The 18,391-nt window shown below is 39.2% G+C and overlaps 1 protein-coding gene across 1 annotated transcript in view; it reads left to right on the forward strand.

The window, feature by feature from the left end:
• The first annotated feature begins 313 nt into the window (after positions 1 to 313).
• The window catches only part of LOC136715028 (zinc finger protein GLIS1), a 61,424-nt gene continuing 43,346 nt past the window's right edge, over positions 314 to 18,391 (forward strand). The window contains exons 1-3 of the mRNA XM_066692702.1: positions 314 to 413; positions 5,815 to 6,013; positions 7,800 to 9,060. Of these exons, the coding sequence (XP_066548799.1) occupies positions 314 to 413; positions 5,815 to 6,013; positions 7,800 to 9,060 (1,560 nt within the window). The remainder of the gene's footprint in view (positions 414 to 5,814; positions 6,014 to 7,799; positions 9,061 to 18,391) is intronic.

The raw sequence follows: 18,391 nt of genomic DNA on the forward strand, positions 1-18,391 counted from the left end.
GACATTTGTAAATACGTCCATCGGGCCTTTTATCGTCTCTCTGGCTCATCAAGATGCTGGAAAAGGCTGTAGGTGGTGGTGGCGGCATAATTTCTTATTCCAAAAAAGAAAATCTGGGAAAACTTAGATGAGAACATCCTAAATAGGAGTCTTAATTGTACAGAAATATGTTGTGTGAATCTCTACATGATGCATGAGCAAACACAATGCTGGCATGGAAGTGCCCTTCATCACAAAAAGCATGTGCCGGATGGACAGCGATCTGTGAAGGTCCAAGGATGGAGCTTTTTGTGGCTGCTGACCCGGGCTGGGAATGGGAAAGGGTGAAGGGAAGCAGGCGGCCTCAGAATATGAAGACGAAGCTGTACAAGTCTTCCACTCTGCGGTGGCTTGCCAAGCTTTGGGGAAGTTAGGTATAAACAGAATAGACACATATCCAGAGAGGTATTATTCCTCACTTATTATTTATTTATTCTGACATCTCTTGGTGGACGTGTCAGTGGAGTCGGCACGCCTGTATTCTCCAAGTGTGTGTACATCACACGCCCCAAGCCGTTCTGGCACACAGATAATAAAGCTCCTTTTAATCTGACTCCCGAAATTATCACGTTTAATTTATTTGGAACGTTGCGGGCTAGAAATCTAACCAGAATCCAGTTCTGCATTAGGCTGCAAAACATTGAAAACATAGAACAGTCTCGTTCCTTTTTAGAAAACAAATGTTGTAAACCTATTAAGCGATTTACTTTTGCACTGTTGTAAAAAGGGTTGAGCGAATGCCACATATTGCAAGCTTATGTTTGGGCATAGAGATTTGTTTGTGTGTGTGTTGCATAATTGCAGGTTTCTTAACATATGGGTGGGTAAAATTAATTGGGAAAACAGTTTACAAGAAAATATATTAAAAAAAATGAAGAGAATTTCAAAAGATGGAACATAAAGTTTACAAACTAGAGGAGGCCATTCCACCCATCGTGCTCGTTCGGTGTCCATTAATAACTAAGTGATCTAAGGATCCTGTCCAGTCTCATTTTAAATGTTCCCAAATTTTCAGCTTCAACCACATCGCTGGGGAGTTTGTTCCAGATTATAATAACTCTGTGTGAAGAAGTGTCTCCTGTTTTCCTTCTTGAATGCCTTTCCATTTGTGTCCCCGTGTGCGTGTGTCCCTGCTGATCTGGAAAAGCTCCTCAGGTTTGATGTGGTCGATGCCTTTCATGATTTTGAAGACTTGAGTCCCCATGTAGTCTCCTCTGTTCCAGGGTGAAAAGGTTCAGTTCCCTCAGTCTCTTCGATCATGAGGCATAGCAGTGACTCGCCCACTTCTCCTACTGTCTCGACCAGAGTGGACCGCAGAGCCTGATTTGCCTGAAACAGACCACCCATCCTCACACTAACCAGGTCCAGCCACTGTGAAGCTGACCAGAGTAGATCCGGCAGCCCTGGGATAACCTGCCAGCTGGGCAGAAACATGATCTTATTAGGTTGTCAACCTACTTGTGAAAAAGGAGGATTCTCGATCATTTTCTTCACTTTCCCCCTTCTTGCATTACAAGACATTGGAGCTGATACAGACTTCCACCTATTAAGAGAAACGGCTACAGCACATAATGAAATATTCAACGCTGAATTATTCTGCACGTTTAATATAAACCGAATTTACTATTGGTCGGCTTCCAAGCCACCATATGCAGAAGAACTCTTTCATCCTGGTCGAGCGTGACTAATTCCATTAATGCAGCTAAGCAATAAATCATAAGCAGCACAATCTATAATATTTGAAAAGATTTTATTGTGTAGATAGATATATATATATATATACAATTATAGCATTTGCTTATTACACCCTGGGCAATGCCGGTTCCAGAGAGTGGGAAGTTTTATTAAAACCTCTAGTATGGCTACCATACACTTATTTTCGTTCCCTCAAACCTTTTCTTGTTAACCAGTCCCTGTTACAAAAACAAACTAATTCACTTCATACTTTCCCTTTAAAATTGTAATGTGCAGCTGTAATAAACCGTTCTGCTGTTGGAGACATGAATGTAAAATAAATATATATTTTAGAATCCAATAGCTAACTACTGGAGCCTGTTCCTGAGTCAGGGACCTAATTAAATCAAAACTTTGACCAATAGAAAACTACAGATGTGTACTCAGTTGCGGCTTCATTTTTAGTAAGATGCCACTTTCTTCTAATCCTAAATATAACCTCTCTGATGTACAGGTTTATAGTTTTATGTTAGCGGGTGGGTCAAATTTTTGATTTAATTGATTTGGTCCCTAGTCCAAGTATCAATTTTATGTTATTAGCTTTATGACTATTCTATTAACAGCTTTATTCATTGTGAGCAGGCAGAATGATCGGTTAATGAAATCACGTCTCAATGTGTCATTGCAGTTTTGTAGTACATGCCCAAAGGCTGTATAATTTCTTCTGATTTCTTGAATAATTGTAAATCATATAAATCTTCAAACGGTCATATTGTCAGGGTTTCTTAAACAAATGCTATTTTATAGTACATGGTTGCAGGTGCAAAATGTCCACATAATAAATGTTAGACAGTCTTTGATAAGACACATGTTTGCAGGATTATCTACGTAGTTGTATCTTTTAACTGCCCAAAGGTAGAAATGTAGCCAACCAACTCCGCAGCACTCCAACCTAGGTTTATACTTGTCAGAAACCCCTTTACAGCTTTTTTAAGGAAACTTTTCCTTGAGGGTTTATACAACCTTGCTTCTCTTACACAGCAAGCTAGCTATACATTAGTGTGTGCATGCATGTATGTATTTAGGTAATATAATTGGATTACATTTAAGCAGATACAATAACATGGTTATCTGTATTCCTCTAAGATTTCATGGACTTAGGCCAGGATTCACTCAAGAATATGACCTAGCCACCTATCATAAATATAATTTGACCCAGTATTCAATTTGAGTTTCACATTGTTTAATTTCATACATAAGTTGGTATGTTTGTTTTTTGGAAATATGTATCTTCTATTTATCTCTACATTCTCTTAATGTAGAAAGTGGTTGACATTTGCATGTAAGGTTTGATGTGTTTGAATATTTTAAATGTATATAAAAAATACTACTGCTCACTGTGTGTTAAATTAAACCGTTACTGTGCAAAAGCTGCACATGTTTTATACATTCATGTTTACACTTATTAATTTATCATATCCTTATTACCAGATACAGGATTGTAATCTGAACAATATGAATGGGGAAAATCTTACTTTTCTTACTTTAAAAAAAATGATTTGACAAGAATTGTAAAACAAAACCAAAGAGGAAAAAATACTCAAAACTTGTTCAACGTAAAAGTGAGAAATTATATAATTATCACTGTTATATAGGTAAGGCTGTAATTCTTCTCAAGGATGATGATTTGTGAGACGGTAGTAAGCTTGCCTCTATATTTCCTGGCATCCAGCACCGACAGGTCTATTCAGAATCTACTTTTACTAGAAATTATATTCTAAACAGCAGATAAACAAACAGACAATATGGTACTGTGCACCAACAGTGAGATAATAGGACAGTGTAAGTGATGCACTGTAGCTAATTTATTTGTATGAAAACACCCCTTTTTTGGTAAGATTACCCTTTATACCCGATATTTCTTCTGTGCAAACTTCCCATCTAATTAATTCACCATGGAGTGGGCCATTTGCCCATAGTCTGCACTACGGGAATATATACCAACCTTTGTGTTATAATAAATAAGTCATTGTCCATTCCCTTTCTGCGCTTTCATCATGTTATTAACAGTAAGTGCCATTTCTCGCTGCTTTGGTAGGTGAGTTGTCTGTGCTTATTAAATTGTGTGTCAGACCGCTGAAAACTATCCATTTTGTTTTTCTTTCTTAAGATTTACATATTTAGTGTTGCTCTGGTGCTTCATTGACCTCAGTAATGGGATCTGAATCATACAAATATGAGATGAGGGGGATTTTGAACTTTTGTAATATTCATGATAAGAAGTGACGAATTTTGACTTATCTAATTTTTATTTTTTTAACTAAACATTGTGTTCACGTTGCGCGATCCCTTTGAATCATCACTCGGTACTCACCAGATGAGAAAAATACTTGGCACTCGGTGTGGGTGGTTGATTTTGTAGAGCAATACTGGAGGATATTTCAAGATTGATAATTCTTGGCAGCGAAATAAATCTGTCCAAGAGTTAAATAACAAAAAACATTTTTATTTCTTGAAAATGGAACAGAAAACGAAGAGGCCCAAGGGTCTGGCCTTCTGTTTACTTGCTCCAGTGAAACAATAGGCATGCCATTGATTACTGACCCTCCGCCTGCACACTGTACTGCTGCTCTTGGCCCGCGCGATTTCCATGGCCCGTTTCCTACACAGCCACGCAGATGAAGCAACACTGAACTGTTTGACATCAGTCCTCCAGAATGCAACATACAGTAAACTCGAGTTAGAGTTTCTATTGGGTAAGAAATGTTTGGGGTTTTGTATTAATAAAGAGCCATCAGAGTGATGCCGTTATCAATAACATCATTAAAATAAATTGAATTAGGTGAAATTGAGTTAAGTGAGCAGGAGATCACATATGGTATATTTTACCTCGAGTGCAGCAAAGGTATCGTTTTTCATTCGGGGGATATTTTGACTTTTCTTTGCAGCCTGTCTTTCATCTTTTTAAATCACTGCATTAAAGTGTTTTTTGTAGCAATGATCCAGATTTTGATAAGAACCAATAAAGCCCAGTAGAGAGGGAGGATACAAAATACAATTTTAGAGCTGTTTTGTCCTGTGCTGCCTGTTGAAACTTTATACAGTAAATGACCAGATGTTTGATTCATATTCCTGTTCCAGCTAAATCTTCACTACTGTGGGCTAGTGGACACCCTTTCTCTGGGAAGGTGTAAGAGCTGTGCAACTTTCTAGAAACTCTACTTATCCTCTTGTTATAAAACACTGTGCTCTGTCTCTGTGCTGTCAACTGTGAAAAACAATACAATAGGCTTTTCCCCAGAAAATATTACCTTAGGGCAAACATTTAAATATGAATAATTCTGAAAGAAAATTAGTCTGCATATTAAGAGGGCCTGTCTCCTATTGTATTCATGATGGACTTTTTGAAGTGGAAGAATAACATAATTACATACGTATGAAAGATATTTTCCATTTTCTAGTGGTTTTGCTTATGGTGAGAAGACCAAATGCCTTTAATTAACACGCGTCTCTTCACATTATTACAACAAGTAAAACATTGTACTTGTCTTTCGATTGTTTTGCGTGTGTGTGTATGTGTATGGATTTAGCAACACAGTCTGTTCTCACTGTACAAGAATCTAGTTTGAAATTTTACTGCAGCATCAACGGCAACACACACATTGCGGTCTGCTTTTACTGACTTTTAAGACATATGATATACATAGGCAAGTTACAATTGGCTTATTGTACTGAAGTATCCCATTTTAGTGTCTCTCTGTATCTGCAAAGTAACCCCTCTATTTAGAGTGGGGTCCTGAGTTTCTCCAAGTGTAGGGATCGGACAGGTCTTCATTGGGCCGTGAGTAGTTATCCATAATGTTAGCCATAAAGCATATGTACCTTTTCAATTACACACTTTAAACTTGTATTTCTGTTTTATTTGTTAAATGGACATAGATACTGTAATATGTTAAAATCATTTAAAATTGTCTACTATCACTCAGTGATCCGTTTTACCACATACACCCTCACGAAGACAGCATTGTGCGACCCTGACTGTCTCTCTCACTGAAGTTTGAATGTAAAAGTTGTTACATGAACTCCTCTGGTGTCTTACAGCTAACGGAGGCTGCAGCCCCTACTGCCCTGGGAAGAAGGATTCAGGGGATCTGGTGGCGAGTGAGGAGTCCCTGTCTCGATGCCACAGGAGCCTCCCTGGCCACGGGGGGAGCCAGCCTGCAGGGGAGCGCCCGGCAGGCCACTGTGAAGGCCCGCCCCAAAGCCACCGCCTGCCCACAGCCCCACGCTCGGACATCAGGTACCCATGTTGGCCCAGGTTCTGCCTGTTGGCCTCTTCAATTGCTAAACCACGGTGCTGCTCTTAAACCCGGGCAGCTGCTCTTTATCAGAGAAGGCTGAAATGGAGAGAGACAGAGATACGGAGAGATGTGCATTTATCTCACATAATTGATATGAGTTTCTGGGACAGCAAATTCACAAAGGTTTTTCACAAAGTCGTGCTTCCAAGTTTCTGACAGAATTTGTAAATGTTTTAAAGTGCAGCTCTGGCAAGAGATTACCCTGTTTTTTAAAAAGAAACTTAAATGATAATTATTTCCCTTCCCTTTTTGTTTGTGAATTGAAATTGAAGCACATTTTACAGTGGTGAATATGTCAATAACTGTATGCTATGTAAACTAGGCTAACAAAGAATAAAGCAGAACCCGCACACAGCCTGTTCATTGTGAAGTTGCTGGTATGTTTTATCTGAACTGCGAATACTTATAAAATAATGAGCTTTGACACTTTCAAATTTAGCTGTCCAACCCCAGTATGGGGGTTTAAACTGTTTTGAATAACAATTTGTTTCTCTGTCACTGTATGCGTGTGCTCATGTTTAAAAAATGGTAGTATCTTTATTTACTTTGACATGTCTACATTTAACTTGTTTCTTGCAGTTAGAAATGCAAATGTTTTACATTTCATGTCCTGTTGTGTCAGAAATCCGAAGGATCCAGACAGCAGTATTTCTTTTATTGGAAAGAAAAAAGAAAAGAAAAACGTATTCTCAGATCTCTCAAGGGCTTTGCACACAATCTATAATAAGGGAACTGACAGGAATCATTATGTAAAAGATCACAGCAACACATTCGGAAATATGAACTCCTTCCTATTCATTCGAGGAAGATACACATAATAATACAGAGCATTGTAAATGGTACAACTTCAGAGACCACTATTATGCCAACACAACAGGTGACTAAGCTGAATTAATTTTAATATGTCACTGAGTTTAGGCCTTTTACAGTCCTGTTCTGTATGACAAACTGGTTGTTTAAAAAATGCGTACTTGTGAAAATGCGCTGGTTTCTTTCTCTTTTTTTATTCTAAAACAGCTCAAATCAGGTTGACAGCTAAATTCTCCAAAACATTGTCTTTTGTTTTCTTGTTTGAATGTACTTCTACATTACAACCAGGTCCACTAAAAGCATGAAAAAGAAAAGATGACAGACATTTCCTAAACCCCATTATGTCAGAATCTTTATGTCGACAGGAGTCTTTATTTATTTTAATTACTGGAAAAGTTTTATTTCAAGTATTCTGCATGAAAAGCACACTTCAACTCCTCTGTCTCATTTACAGTTGAAGTATTTTGTATTTAAATTAACTTGTGTTACCCAGGCTTTGCCTTTCAGCAGAAGAGAAACAAAAAATGTCAGACTTAAGTAGGCGTAATCTGAATATTATTCTATGTCTGACTTGTATGCACATGCTTTGCTGCCATATGTTCAGACATACTGCTTTTCTGATAATTGTTTCTGTAATAATTGAGATTTGGGGCTTTTTAAAATAAATACATACAATTAAAAAAAAAAAAAAAATCAATGTTTGTGATTATTATATAATTTATTGAACCTTTTACTCCAGCAACACTGAGCTTATCATATTATGTGGCCCATGTCGGGAGCACAGTGCTCAACTGTTATGTCAGACACAAAGGGCACCTGGCAGGGTAGACTGATTGGCAGGGCCCAGACAGCCCTGGCTTCTCTCTATCAACAGCAGATAACTAATACAGCACATTTTTGTGTGTTTTATTACAGGTCCTCCAGTTTTCAAGACACGCTAACATCGGCGAACATTGCCAATGACAGCAGCCACTGTCTAAATGGAGCCGGACGCCTCCCCCAGCACATTAAACAGGAGAGCCCTGGGTGTTACAAAGTGGTATCGGGGGTCCCAGCGAGCCAGGAAATTGCCACGGGCAGGGGTGGGGCCGGGGCGAGAGGGGGCTCGGCTGGCATGCTGCATCCCGAAATAGACCTCGGCCACAATAGATTCTCCAACTCGCTCTCATCGTACTCGTTTAATAATGAAGCGGGCTCCTCCCCGGGTTCATTGTCCGTCGGCAGCTCCCGTCATTCAGCAAGGCTGCTCCACACAGGCAACCTGAAGAGGCGATGCCTCTCTGTGGCCCCGGCAGCAGCTCCGTCTGAGGGAATTGATATCACCGCTATCATCTGCTCTTCCCAGATGTCCCTGGTCGCCTGTGTCAACGGGCTGCGGACTAATTCTCCCGGCATTTCCTCTTACCCCCGGGCCGTCGGCGCCCACCTCGCGGGGAGCCGCAAGCCCCTCAGCCCCCCGCCCTGTTCGCAGACAGAGGAGAGCTGCAGCCTGCCGTCCCCCGGAGCCTGCCTGGTTTCCTTCTCCTCCTCCTCCTCCTCCTCCGCGGAGACGGGGGAGCCAGAGCGCAGCGACTGCGACCAGCAGCTCCCCATGCAGCACCAGCACCCCCCACAGCCGCCGCTGGAGCCGGCCGAGAGCTTCGGCTTCATCATGAACAATATGATGCACCACGGACTGCTGGATGGCTGTCAGAAAGCCAGCTCTTTGAAACAGGAGCCTGTGGATGAGTTTTCACAGAGCGAAGAGGAGCTCTTTCAACACCACCACCTCCACCACCACCACCACCGTCATCACCGCAGCCTGCCCCCGCCCTACCACCTGCACCAGTACATCAACCAGAGCCAGGGGGCCTTGCTGCACCTCCAGGGCCAGCCCCAGACTCTGCTGCCCCCCAAGCCCCTGTCCCAGCCCGCCCACCCCTCTGACAGAGATGAGGCGGCCCTGGGGGGCGGCGGTGACAGCCAGGTGTGCCGCTGGATTGACTGCAGCGCTGCCTACACTCAGCAGGAGGAGCTGGTGCGCCACATCGAGAAGGTGCACATCGACCAGCGCAAGGGCGAGGACTTCACCTGCTTCTGGGCCGGCTGCATCCGCCGTTACAAGCCCTTCAACGCCCGCTACAAGCTCCTGATCCACATGAGGGTCCACTCCGGGGAGAAGCCGAACAAGTGCATGGTGAGTCCCATACTCTCTGACAGGACAGAGCGCTGCCATCGGGGAGCTGACCGCCGTTGTCATGTGCTGGATGCTGCTGGTTTTCACCCTTTAACTCCACATGTGCAGTTTCTAGTTTTTCCACTGATGTGGGTTTTGAACAGAAATAAATAACTGTACTGTACACTGCCCAGAGTATCCTACATTTACATGGTACCCCAGGACGATATTAAGTCACATGACCTAAAGAAAATAATGGCAACAGACAAAACACTGCTAATGCATTTATCTAAAGGGAACATCATTTTTTTTCTTATTTTCTATATATTAGGTGGGCAAATCTTGTTTAATACCTGATGTTTTCATAATATTTGAAAATATACATTTGAAAATGGATATCCCTCTTTTTTGCCATACTGAGCTTTAAATATGCTCTGCCTCTGTTCATTCCTGGGCACATTCTCAAGTTCCACTAATCAACATGCAAATGAGCCTCAGACCTGCCGTGCTCAGATTTGCCATCCAAATGAAAATAAAACCAGCCTGCTTTTAAGAGTCATAAGGATTCAAACCAAATACACAGTTATTCTCTAATTTGCGATGGGGGAAACTAGATATTTATTTTTTATGACCTTCCCTTTTTAAGTAGAATTGATTCAGATGCTGAATGCTCGGACTCGGTATAACACATCTGGTTAACATAACCAAACGATGAATGCACTTGACCCCTTAAAATGGGAGATTTAAATGTTTTGCAGTCCCGAAAGGATTGAGTGAATTGCCTTTTTATTCAAACCAACCGCTCATAATAGCATGGTAGTTTAAATCCAGTACAATACAGTTGTGGTAGTGAATACATTCCAGTATTGATACACATACTGTTCAGAACTTGTGTTTCTAAGAAGATGAATAGTCATTCACTAGAATTAGAAAAAAAAAAAGGCTTTCAGATCGGCCTGTTTTTTTTCTCGCAAAGAGTTTACATGTTCACTGCTTATACAGCTTCTTAAATCATGATTACACCTCATAGGAATGAATAGTCTGATACCATCAAAGACCAAAAAAGCTATTGTCACTTCCTCCCTCTGGTCTTGTATGTTTGCTCAGCAGAACTGAATGTGTTTATGTGTAACCCCTTTTATCCTCTTGGTTGCGTAATCACTTTGCCAGACTATTACTGTGTGTCCATGCTGGTCTGAAGAAGTCATTTGTAGACTGAATGAATTGTACTGGTGTAGAGATCATTGCCAACCACTGTGTTTTCTTGGGTGCATTTCTATGCTTTGGTTGTGTTTCACTTCTCTTGTCCAGAATCCCATGCCCTGTACTGGGGGAGTGGCAGCTACATTTGTAGTAATTCCTCTTGTTGTTTGATAGGCGAGTATTAAGTTCCAGCACTGATGTCACAGCCAAATGATACGTGAGACAGAAAACCAAACAAACCCTTGCTGTAAAGTGCTCTGTGGATTAAAGATGCTTACCAGATGCTTTCATGCTTAGTGTTATAAAGTCCCAGGATATTGAGCAGAGGCACTTTCACAGCATAGCCACCTTGTCTTGGTGTGCTCTGCCATGCCAGGACGTGAGGAGAAGAGTTTACAGTTTCATTGATATTTTTGGGTCTTATTTATGTCAGTTAAGTGGGTGGAAGGAAATGCTTTGCCAGTAGCCAACCAGAAATTGATGCCATGCGTCACATGACTTATTGTGATGGTGGTGAACCACTCAGTAACCAAATCACATCAGTCTTGAAATTATGAGGGATCCTTCTTGAACAGTATGTAAGCAAGCTGAACTGACAGGAGACGCATGGTAAACTATTTATTTTAAAGGTAAACAGTGTGTGCTACAGGCATATTTATACTTCTAATGTGTGTTCGCATATTCCGTTTGATTTTTAAATAAAGATTCAATGAAAAGATCAACAGACATTTTTAACTCTTACCTTTCACAATCATTGTGACCGTTTAAAGAACAGAATAATTAGCATTTGTGGCCTTATATGACTAGGATTGGGTGTGTTTGTGTGTGTGTGACTGTATGCTGTATGTATGTAATAGACAAAGGCATTTTGGAATTTAAACTATTCGTGCACAGGAAACAGATGAGACATTTTGATTTAAAACCAAACGCTGTACAAAAAGCCAGTTAATCCCTTTATTATCTTTCCAACAGCAGTTTCCACTGTACAATCATGAGGTAAGCTTCCTCATGTCCAAGTATAACACTCTCTGTCACAGCTGCTTTACATTTGTTACATGCAGTGTCTTGGCACCAACCAAAAAAGTAATTATCAGCAACAGAATTAATCTGGACAGTCTTCTGTCACCCTCGACACCTATGTCTATGTTTCCAATGCTGCCTGTGTCTGACGGTCAGGTAAAATCTGTACACGGAGACAGATCTGTGAATGTATTATTTTCTGTTCCAATTAATCAGTGCTTAGAGCATTTTTACAGTAGTTGCTCAGGGCAGTGTCAGTAGTTAAAAGGAAACTACATAATCTCTCTGCAATATCCTGTTATGTTTCATACCTAATTCAATTGTTGTTTTAGTTTATTACATTTCGCTTTTGTCTACATTAATATTAAAAATATATCCAACAAAAATAGCCCTGTTATAGTCCTAAGGCTTTGATATCTTAGTGGTCAATTTAAGGCAATTTTGAGAATTTGATGTCTCAGACTATTCAAATTGGTAACCTAAAGTTCACGTAAATATTTATCAAAGCTTCAAAACCCTGTTGTCAATTACGCAGATAATATTTACATATGATAAAACCATATGGTATGCTATGACCTGAACTTTTCTAAGCCCTCTGCTATGCCTGTATGTGTACTTTGTAGCAAATTTAATTAGAGGTATCTTCAATGGATGAGTCAAATTGTAGCCTAGATTTAAGATCAAATAATGGAAAATGACAGTGGAAGATTGAATCTAAACCAACACGGCACTGTTTCATACCGAATGTCATCTTCACTGTAAATGCTAGCGTCTGTTTTTTTTTTGTTTGTTTTTTTCGAGTCAAAGGAAATGAAAAGCCAAAACCTATTTCTTGATAATTACAATTTTTTATTTGTTTTAAACATTGCATACAGATCAGCATGTTTCTTGTTTGTTTTTTAATAGATTATTTTAGAATTGTATGTGGATTTCTTATTGGTATCTAAGTAAGAAAGACCAGTTGCCAGAAGTCATGGAGCAAATTATTTATTTTATAGAGAAAATTCAGGACAATGGATATCATTATTTAATATACGTATTTTATGTTTGAGTCTTTGTTTTACTCGGCTGACAAGTTGTTTTCTTGCCTGTTTTCCTCCCTGTGGTGTTTTCTAGTGTTGTGGTCTCGGAGTGGTTTCAAGGGACTGCGGTCTTGTCTTGAGGAAATCCGTTTATGACTTTTTTTTATCACTATTGACAAATAACAATGGGCATTGTTGTTTTTTTAATCACGAGTAGACGGTTACTCATCTTTCAAACTCATAAGCACCCTGTTATTCCGTGTCGCATTTATTTAATTGACTTTCGATAATTTAAAACAGTAGTGGTGTGTGCACACTCTAGTTAGAGCTTTAAGACAACTTTAAACATTTACATCCTACCCCTACTCATCTTTATTGAAAGAAAATAACCTAAAATAGGGATGCACAATGTTACAGGTGGTTTTTAAGCATTAAGAAAATAAACAAATTAAACACTTATGACTTTTTCTTTTAATTGTTTGTTTAATTTAGGCCATCACATGCAAGACTAATATTTCACTGTTTATTTAAAGTGTTATTAGCTCTGCTCCTAATTTTTTTTAATCTGATGTTCTGTATGTTGGACTGGAAAGATTTAATATCCTAAGACTTTATTTTGAATTATTAAATAAAGAAAAGGATGAATATGTTGGTGTTGTTTTTGAACTAAGCTGCTCAGTTCTGGAAAAGAAAGGGTCAGATTTTTGTACCGTAGCTTTTTAGCTTTGTTGTTTTTACTTTAATAGTTGTAAACAGTAAAAAATAGTGTCTACTAACCTTTAAACTATCATGCTTTTTAGTATACATACACTGTGGTGTTGTTTAATTGTGTTAATTTTAATTTCAAAGAGAGTTAAACCCTTACAGCAACCATTTATTCAGGTTAGCTGCCCCTGCGCTGAACAAACACCTACAGGAATATAATCAAGTAGCAAATGTTTAAAGACTAGACTAATGGAAGAACATTGTAAGGCATCTTAAATATCTTGAAGGAACATTGAAGGCTTACGTTAAGGAAAATGACTGTCAGTATAAATCATGGAATTTAATAAAAATAATGTCAATAAATTTGCCTTTGGCAGTAAATAGGTAAACCTCAATTTTCTTATATATTGCATCATCTTTTGGGACTGGTCTTCAAATCCCAAAAAGCAGACATTACTATTGGGACTATTTTGCCCAGAAGGCTAGCTGGGGGAAGATTGTAAATGCAGTAAACTAAGACTTTGATGAGTAATTGAGTGAGATGTTGAAGATAATAAATGTGCTCTATTAACTTAATTAAAGCTGAGGTATATACATGAGCTTACTTTCCCTCTAAGGCCCTTGACATTGGAGGAGGACTTTGCAGTTGTAAAAGGCAGACACAGACAGTGATATTAATCTATTTGTATTCCCATAAACACTAAGCATCTAGCCTTGTCTTAATGATTTTCCTACACAGCGTCTCTGACTGACCTTCCAAAGAGCAGCGGTGACGATATGTAATTAACAATTATGATTAAACTCCTTTTTTTGTGTGGAAAACCTAAATAATGATATAATCTGACAAATGTTACACGTGTAAGAGGGAGCTCTGTGCTCATGTGGAAAACAAAATCATTTTACTCTCAAGTTGACAGAAGCTAATTGGAGTCAATTGTGTAAATAACAATTTTACAAGTAATTTGCATTTCAAATGTCTTGATGGTGTAATTATATTTAATATTTTGCAGATTGAAAGAAAACTAATTGTGGGTGATTAAAGTTCTTATCCTGAGAGAACTGCAGTTGAGCTTCATGTTTTACACGCTGTGAAATAAGTGAAATTATTTAAATGTGTTTTGATCACTAAATAAAATATGGTCTTTCTGACCACTGTATTCATTCTTAATCCAAACATAAACATAGGCTATTTGTTGATTGAGTCTCAAAAATTATTTTTGCAATAACAAAGAAGAGGGCATCTCCCAGGTCTATATATTTTTCCATGTGTTAGAAACTCCTCTTACCGAACATTATTGTAAATCAGCTGAAACGCCAAACTCGTTTGTTCACCTGCACTAATGATGATGCTCTGTAACTTCAGTCACAAGTTTACTGAAGCAAAGAAAGATGTATATTCCTTAAGGTGTCAAAACAGATTACCTACAAGTGTGTAAATGTGCTGACCAACATACTGCATCAAGAAGTGGGAATATATGTAATTTTTCAATCATATTTATCATTAGATATCAACACCTAATGCAATGTGGCGTTTTGCTGCATAGGCTTCATGCTAATGGCAGATAAATAGTGAACACATGTGATAAATACATATGTAAAAATGATGAAACTCCTGGCAGGAAATGTCAGAAGACTGATGTTTTGGCAATAAAAGTACAGGCCTGGAAATGCATCAAGCATGATTGTTTTTCTTGTTGAATCAGCTGGGCCAAGATCTTGTCAGGCCATAAAAGTTACCCAGTCAATCTTTACAGTAATGTAATCCTTTTTCTTAATAAAGCAGACACCGATTCCAAACGGTTTGTTCTCCTTGTTACTGGTAACAATGTAATTGGTCTAAAATATTTTAATTCAATTTTAAGGATTTATTATTATTATTATGCATTTCATAACATAATGATATGGCAAGTTTTCTGATATATTAGAAGTCCTGATAGTAGAGCATCATAGTAGTCCGTCACCGGTCTCAGTATCGTGGCCCAAAGAGAGAGAGAACAATCGCCCCCTGCTCTCCTTCCCCGCTCTCTTCTGAAATGTATTTTCCAAACCCTTCCTCTGGTATGAAGGGTGTTTTAGATATAGGCCGGTATTAATTACACAGATGGTTTTCTTTTCAGCTAGTAATTTCCTAGATGTTTAAAATGTTTCTGAGATGGAAACATTTTAGTTGAGCTTGTCACTGCATTGCACATTTATTGTGTAATTATTGTCCCCAACCAAGACTTGAATCAGCTTGAAGAGATCTGAAGAGATGTGTGACATAGTTCTTGAGGACTATTAGTTCAGTAAGCTGTGATCAGATTTATTCCCATGGGCATTGGTTTAATTTCATTCGGAAATGTTGAACTTCATATAGAAATCATTCCAGCATTTGGAAGTTTCTGACGAGCCACACTTAATTATGGAAAATACCGGACCCTCCCTAGTGCTGATCGCTGTCGGAGTAACAGACACTACTGATGGCACCCATTCACACTTTACTGGGTGAATTTGCTCAGGTAACACCTGAATTAATTCCCAGTTCTGACGCACACACTGATGTCAATTCCAAATCCAGGACTTGGGCGCATAATTTCCATTGGCTGCATGGGAGAAGTGTCAAGGAAAAGAAAAAGCTGACATGCTATGTTTGGATTATGCCATTAGCAAGGAGGGTGGACGTTTTGATTTGATCTGGGCCTGAGTGAAGCCTTCAACTTTGACTTTGCAATAATTTGGCAAGAACTGCACATCAGGTGTGGTGAACAGTGTGATTAGATTTCACTCTCACCCTAATCTCGGCTGGTATTCAGTAAATTGACCTATTGCTGCATTGATTTTTTAATTTGTTGGCATTTAAAATAATTTCACAGCTCATTATTTTCACATTCATGCATTACATCCTTAATTAACAACCACTAATTAAAATAATTATCAGGACCAGTCAACTACAGTGAATGTGCTATATGGACCTGTATCCAGAGGCATGATTGAGTTGAATTTTAATTTGTAGTACTTTTGAAGGTGTCTTAAATACAGATATTTTGTGACCACTGTATATAACGTCTGGCTGGGGTTTACACAAGGCCAAGAAAGGCATTCAGTACGTCCAGATTCTGGTTTGCTGAGGTATTAATGTAGTTGGTAGCTGACCGTCAGGATGACGCACTTAAAAAAAGAGCGACAGGGAGATCACAAGTAGCTACTGAGAAAAACATCTGCTCCACTCTTTTCTGCTATCAATAAACAGCCAAACAAGAAGCCCTTTGATAAGTCTGGGTTCCCTGCCCTCTCCCCTGTCTCCATTGAGGTCAGACTTCTTGCACATCACTGGCGCACCGATAGAGTGTTGCAGGACGTGGGCCTGAAGCGGCCTGAAGCCCCCCACCCTGTCCCAGTCACTTAATTCACACTGCCCAGGAGCACACACACCGACCGAGCGTGCCTTTAATTTCCTCACTGTCAGTGCGGAGAGTGAGTCGCAGCTCTTATACTAACTCTTTATGTACACGGTCAAAATGAACCCCATAAACGGCATCGGAGACAGGCTGTGATATTTCATACTATAACTCATGTTGTCACATTACTGCTGGTCACTCTGCTGTCTTCATAAAGTAGGCCTCACAGTGAGAGCAAGGCCAGAGTGATTCTCTGTGTGTGACAGTGCACCGAATGAAGCAGATTAAACTTGTTTTGACAGCATTACTGTGCACCTGTCTTTTATGTGAGGGACGTTGATGCACAAAGGCTACCATTAGACTTACAGTCTGAAAGCAGACCTTCTCCCCTGTAGTTTGTGCTGTCTCTGAGCATCTGAGCACTACTCTTGGGTTCCCTCAGCGCTCGCTCCCACTGCTTTGTTAAAGACAACAACAACATCACAGATTTATGTGAATGGTTGTCCTGCACAGTGCCCATGGCAGAGCCCGCTGACAATTACTCAAGGAGCTGAGCAGCCAACAATAATTTCACAGGCGTACAGTGCTGCTTTTGAACACACATTAATTAGGAGCTCGGACCTGGATGTTTTATACAATGTTACAGGCCCTGACATTTCAACAATAAGCTTCTTTTTTCACCCGAAGGGGTAGTCTGTCCAAATGTATGCAGACTTTCCAGTTGCTGTGGATGGGAGAAAATCCACAGCCAAGGACTCATAAACCCTGCTCTCTTGGTTCATAAATTCACTGCTATTAATATTTGTAATTTGAACATAGACCATACTAATCAGCTTTGAACACACACATGACTAAAATATGTTTTCACAGGCATTTCAGGAGGTTAGTTTATGTTGTGTTTGGCATTTTGTCCTGCTACTTTAAGTAAAAGAAAGAGAGAGAGGGGTATTTCTTTCCCTTGATTAGGAAATAATCTTGTTAAACTAACACAAATGTGTTTTAAGGTAAACAGGCGGGTGTTTTATTTATTTTTCTCTTCAAAGGTTGCTCATAAATGTGAGCATCTTTACCGAGACGTGGGAGCATGTGTGCCCGTTGCCTGAGCTTGGTCTCTGGGGCGTGTGGCTGAGTGTCTGCTGTCAGGGAGAGCTGTCCCAGCAGGTCAGCTCACAGAATAAAGTGCTAGACTTTTGAAAGCTTGGCAAATGGTTCTGGAAAAACTGCAGCTAGAACTGCATTTAGCTGAGTCACTCTTGGAATTCCAAATGGCACTTAAGTAATTATTTATTTATTTATTTATTTATTTACTTGCTTACTTAGCTTTGCTGAATGAAAAAAAAAAAAATCTGTTACCACAAAAAGGGTAATGTTTTAATGGTTAAGTCATTTGAATTATTATTGCATTATAGTTTTAAGAGAGGCAAAAATTAAGTCCATTTCTGAATTGATGCTAGTAAAATACGTTTTTAAAAGTCTGGCTCTTTTCATTGATTGACTTATTTTATTAGCAACACAGAAAGTACAGTGTGTTTTTATGTTTCCCGTTTGAGCGTGTTGTTGCCATGAATAGCTGAACAATTTGCGAGGAATATAGTTTCATGGAGAAAGCGTTGCGCCATTTAAAACTGAAATATGGCTAATGACACATTTATTTCACGCTGACCAGAAAACTCCATCCTTCATCCTGTATAGAGGGATAGCCCTTCGTTGTGCAGCAGAGGAGCACTGGCTAAGGAAGAAACTCTGGGAGACAAAGTCCTTCTTGTTTTGTGCAAAGAGATACTGCTATTTATTGAGGCTTATTGCTATTGGGCTATTTTTTATATCCCTCTGGAAACACTGTCTTAATAGCTTTAAAGATATGAAGTATTGTTATTTGATATAATGCCACATTTTATGTATTGTTTTCTTCATTAAAAATAAGTGTTAGTTTATTTTTCTAGCTTACTTGTCAAGAGTTGAAATACCTTCCAAAAAGAAATATAGTACAGATTTACAACATATGGAAACATGTTACTGTTTCAC

Source organism: Amia ocellicauda, chromosome 19 (assembly GCF_036373705.1).
Source record: "Amia ocellicauda isolate fAmiCal2 chromosome 19, fAmiCal2.hap1, whole genome shotgun sequence".
Classification (NCBI taxonomy): Eukaryota; Metazoa; Chordata; class Actinopteri; order Amiiformes; family Amiidae; genus Amia; species Amia ocellicauda.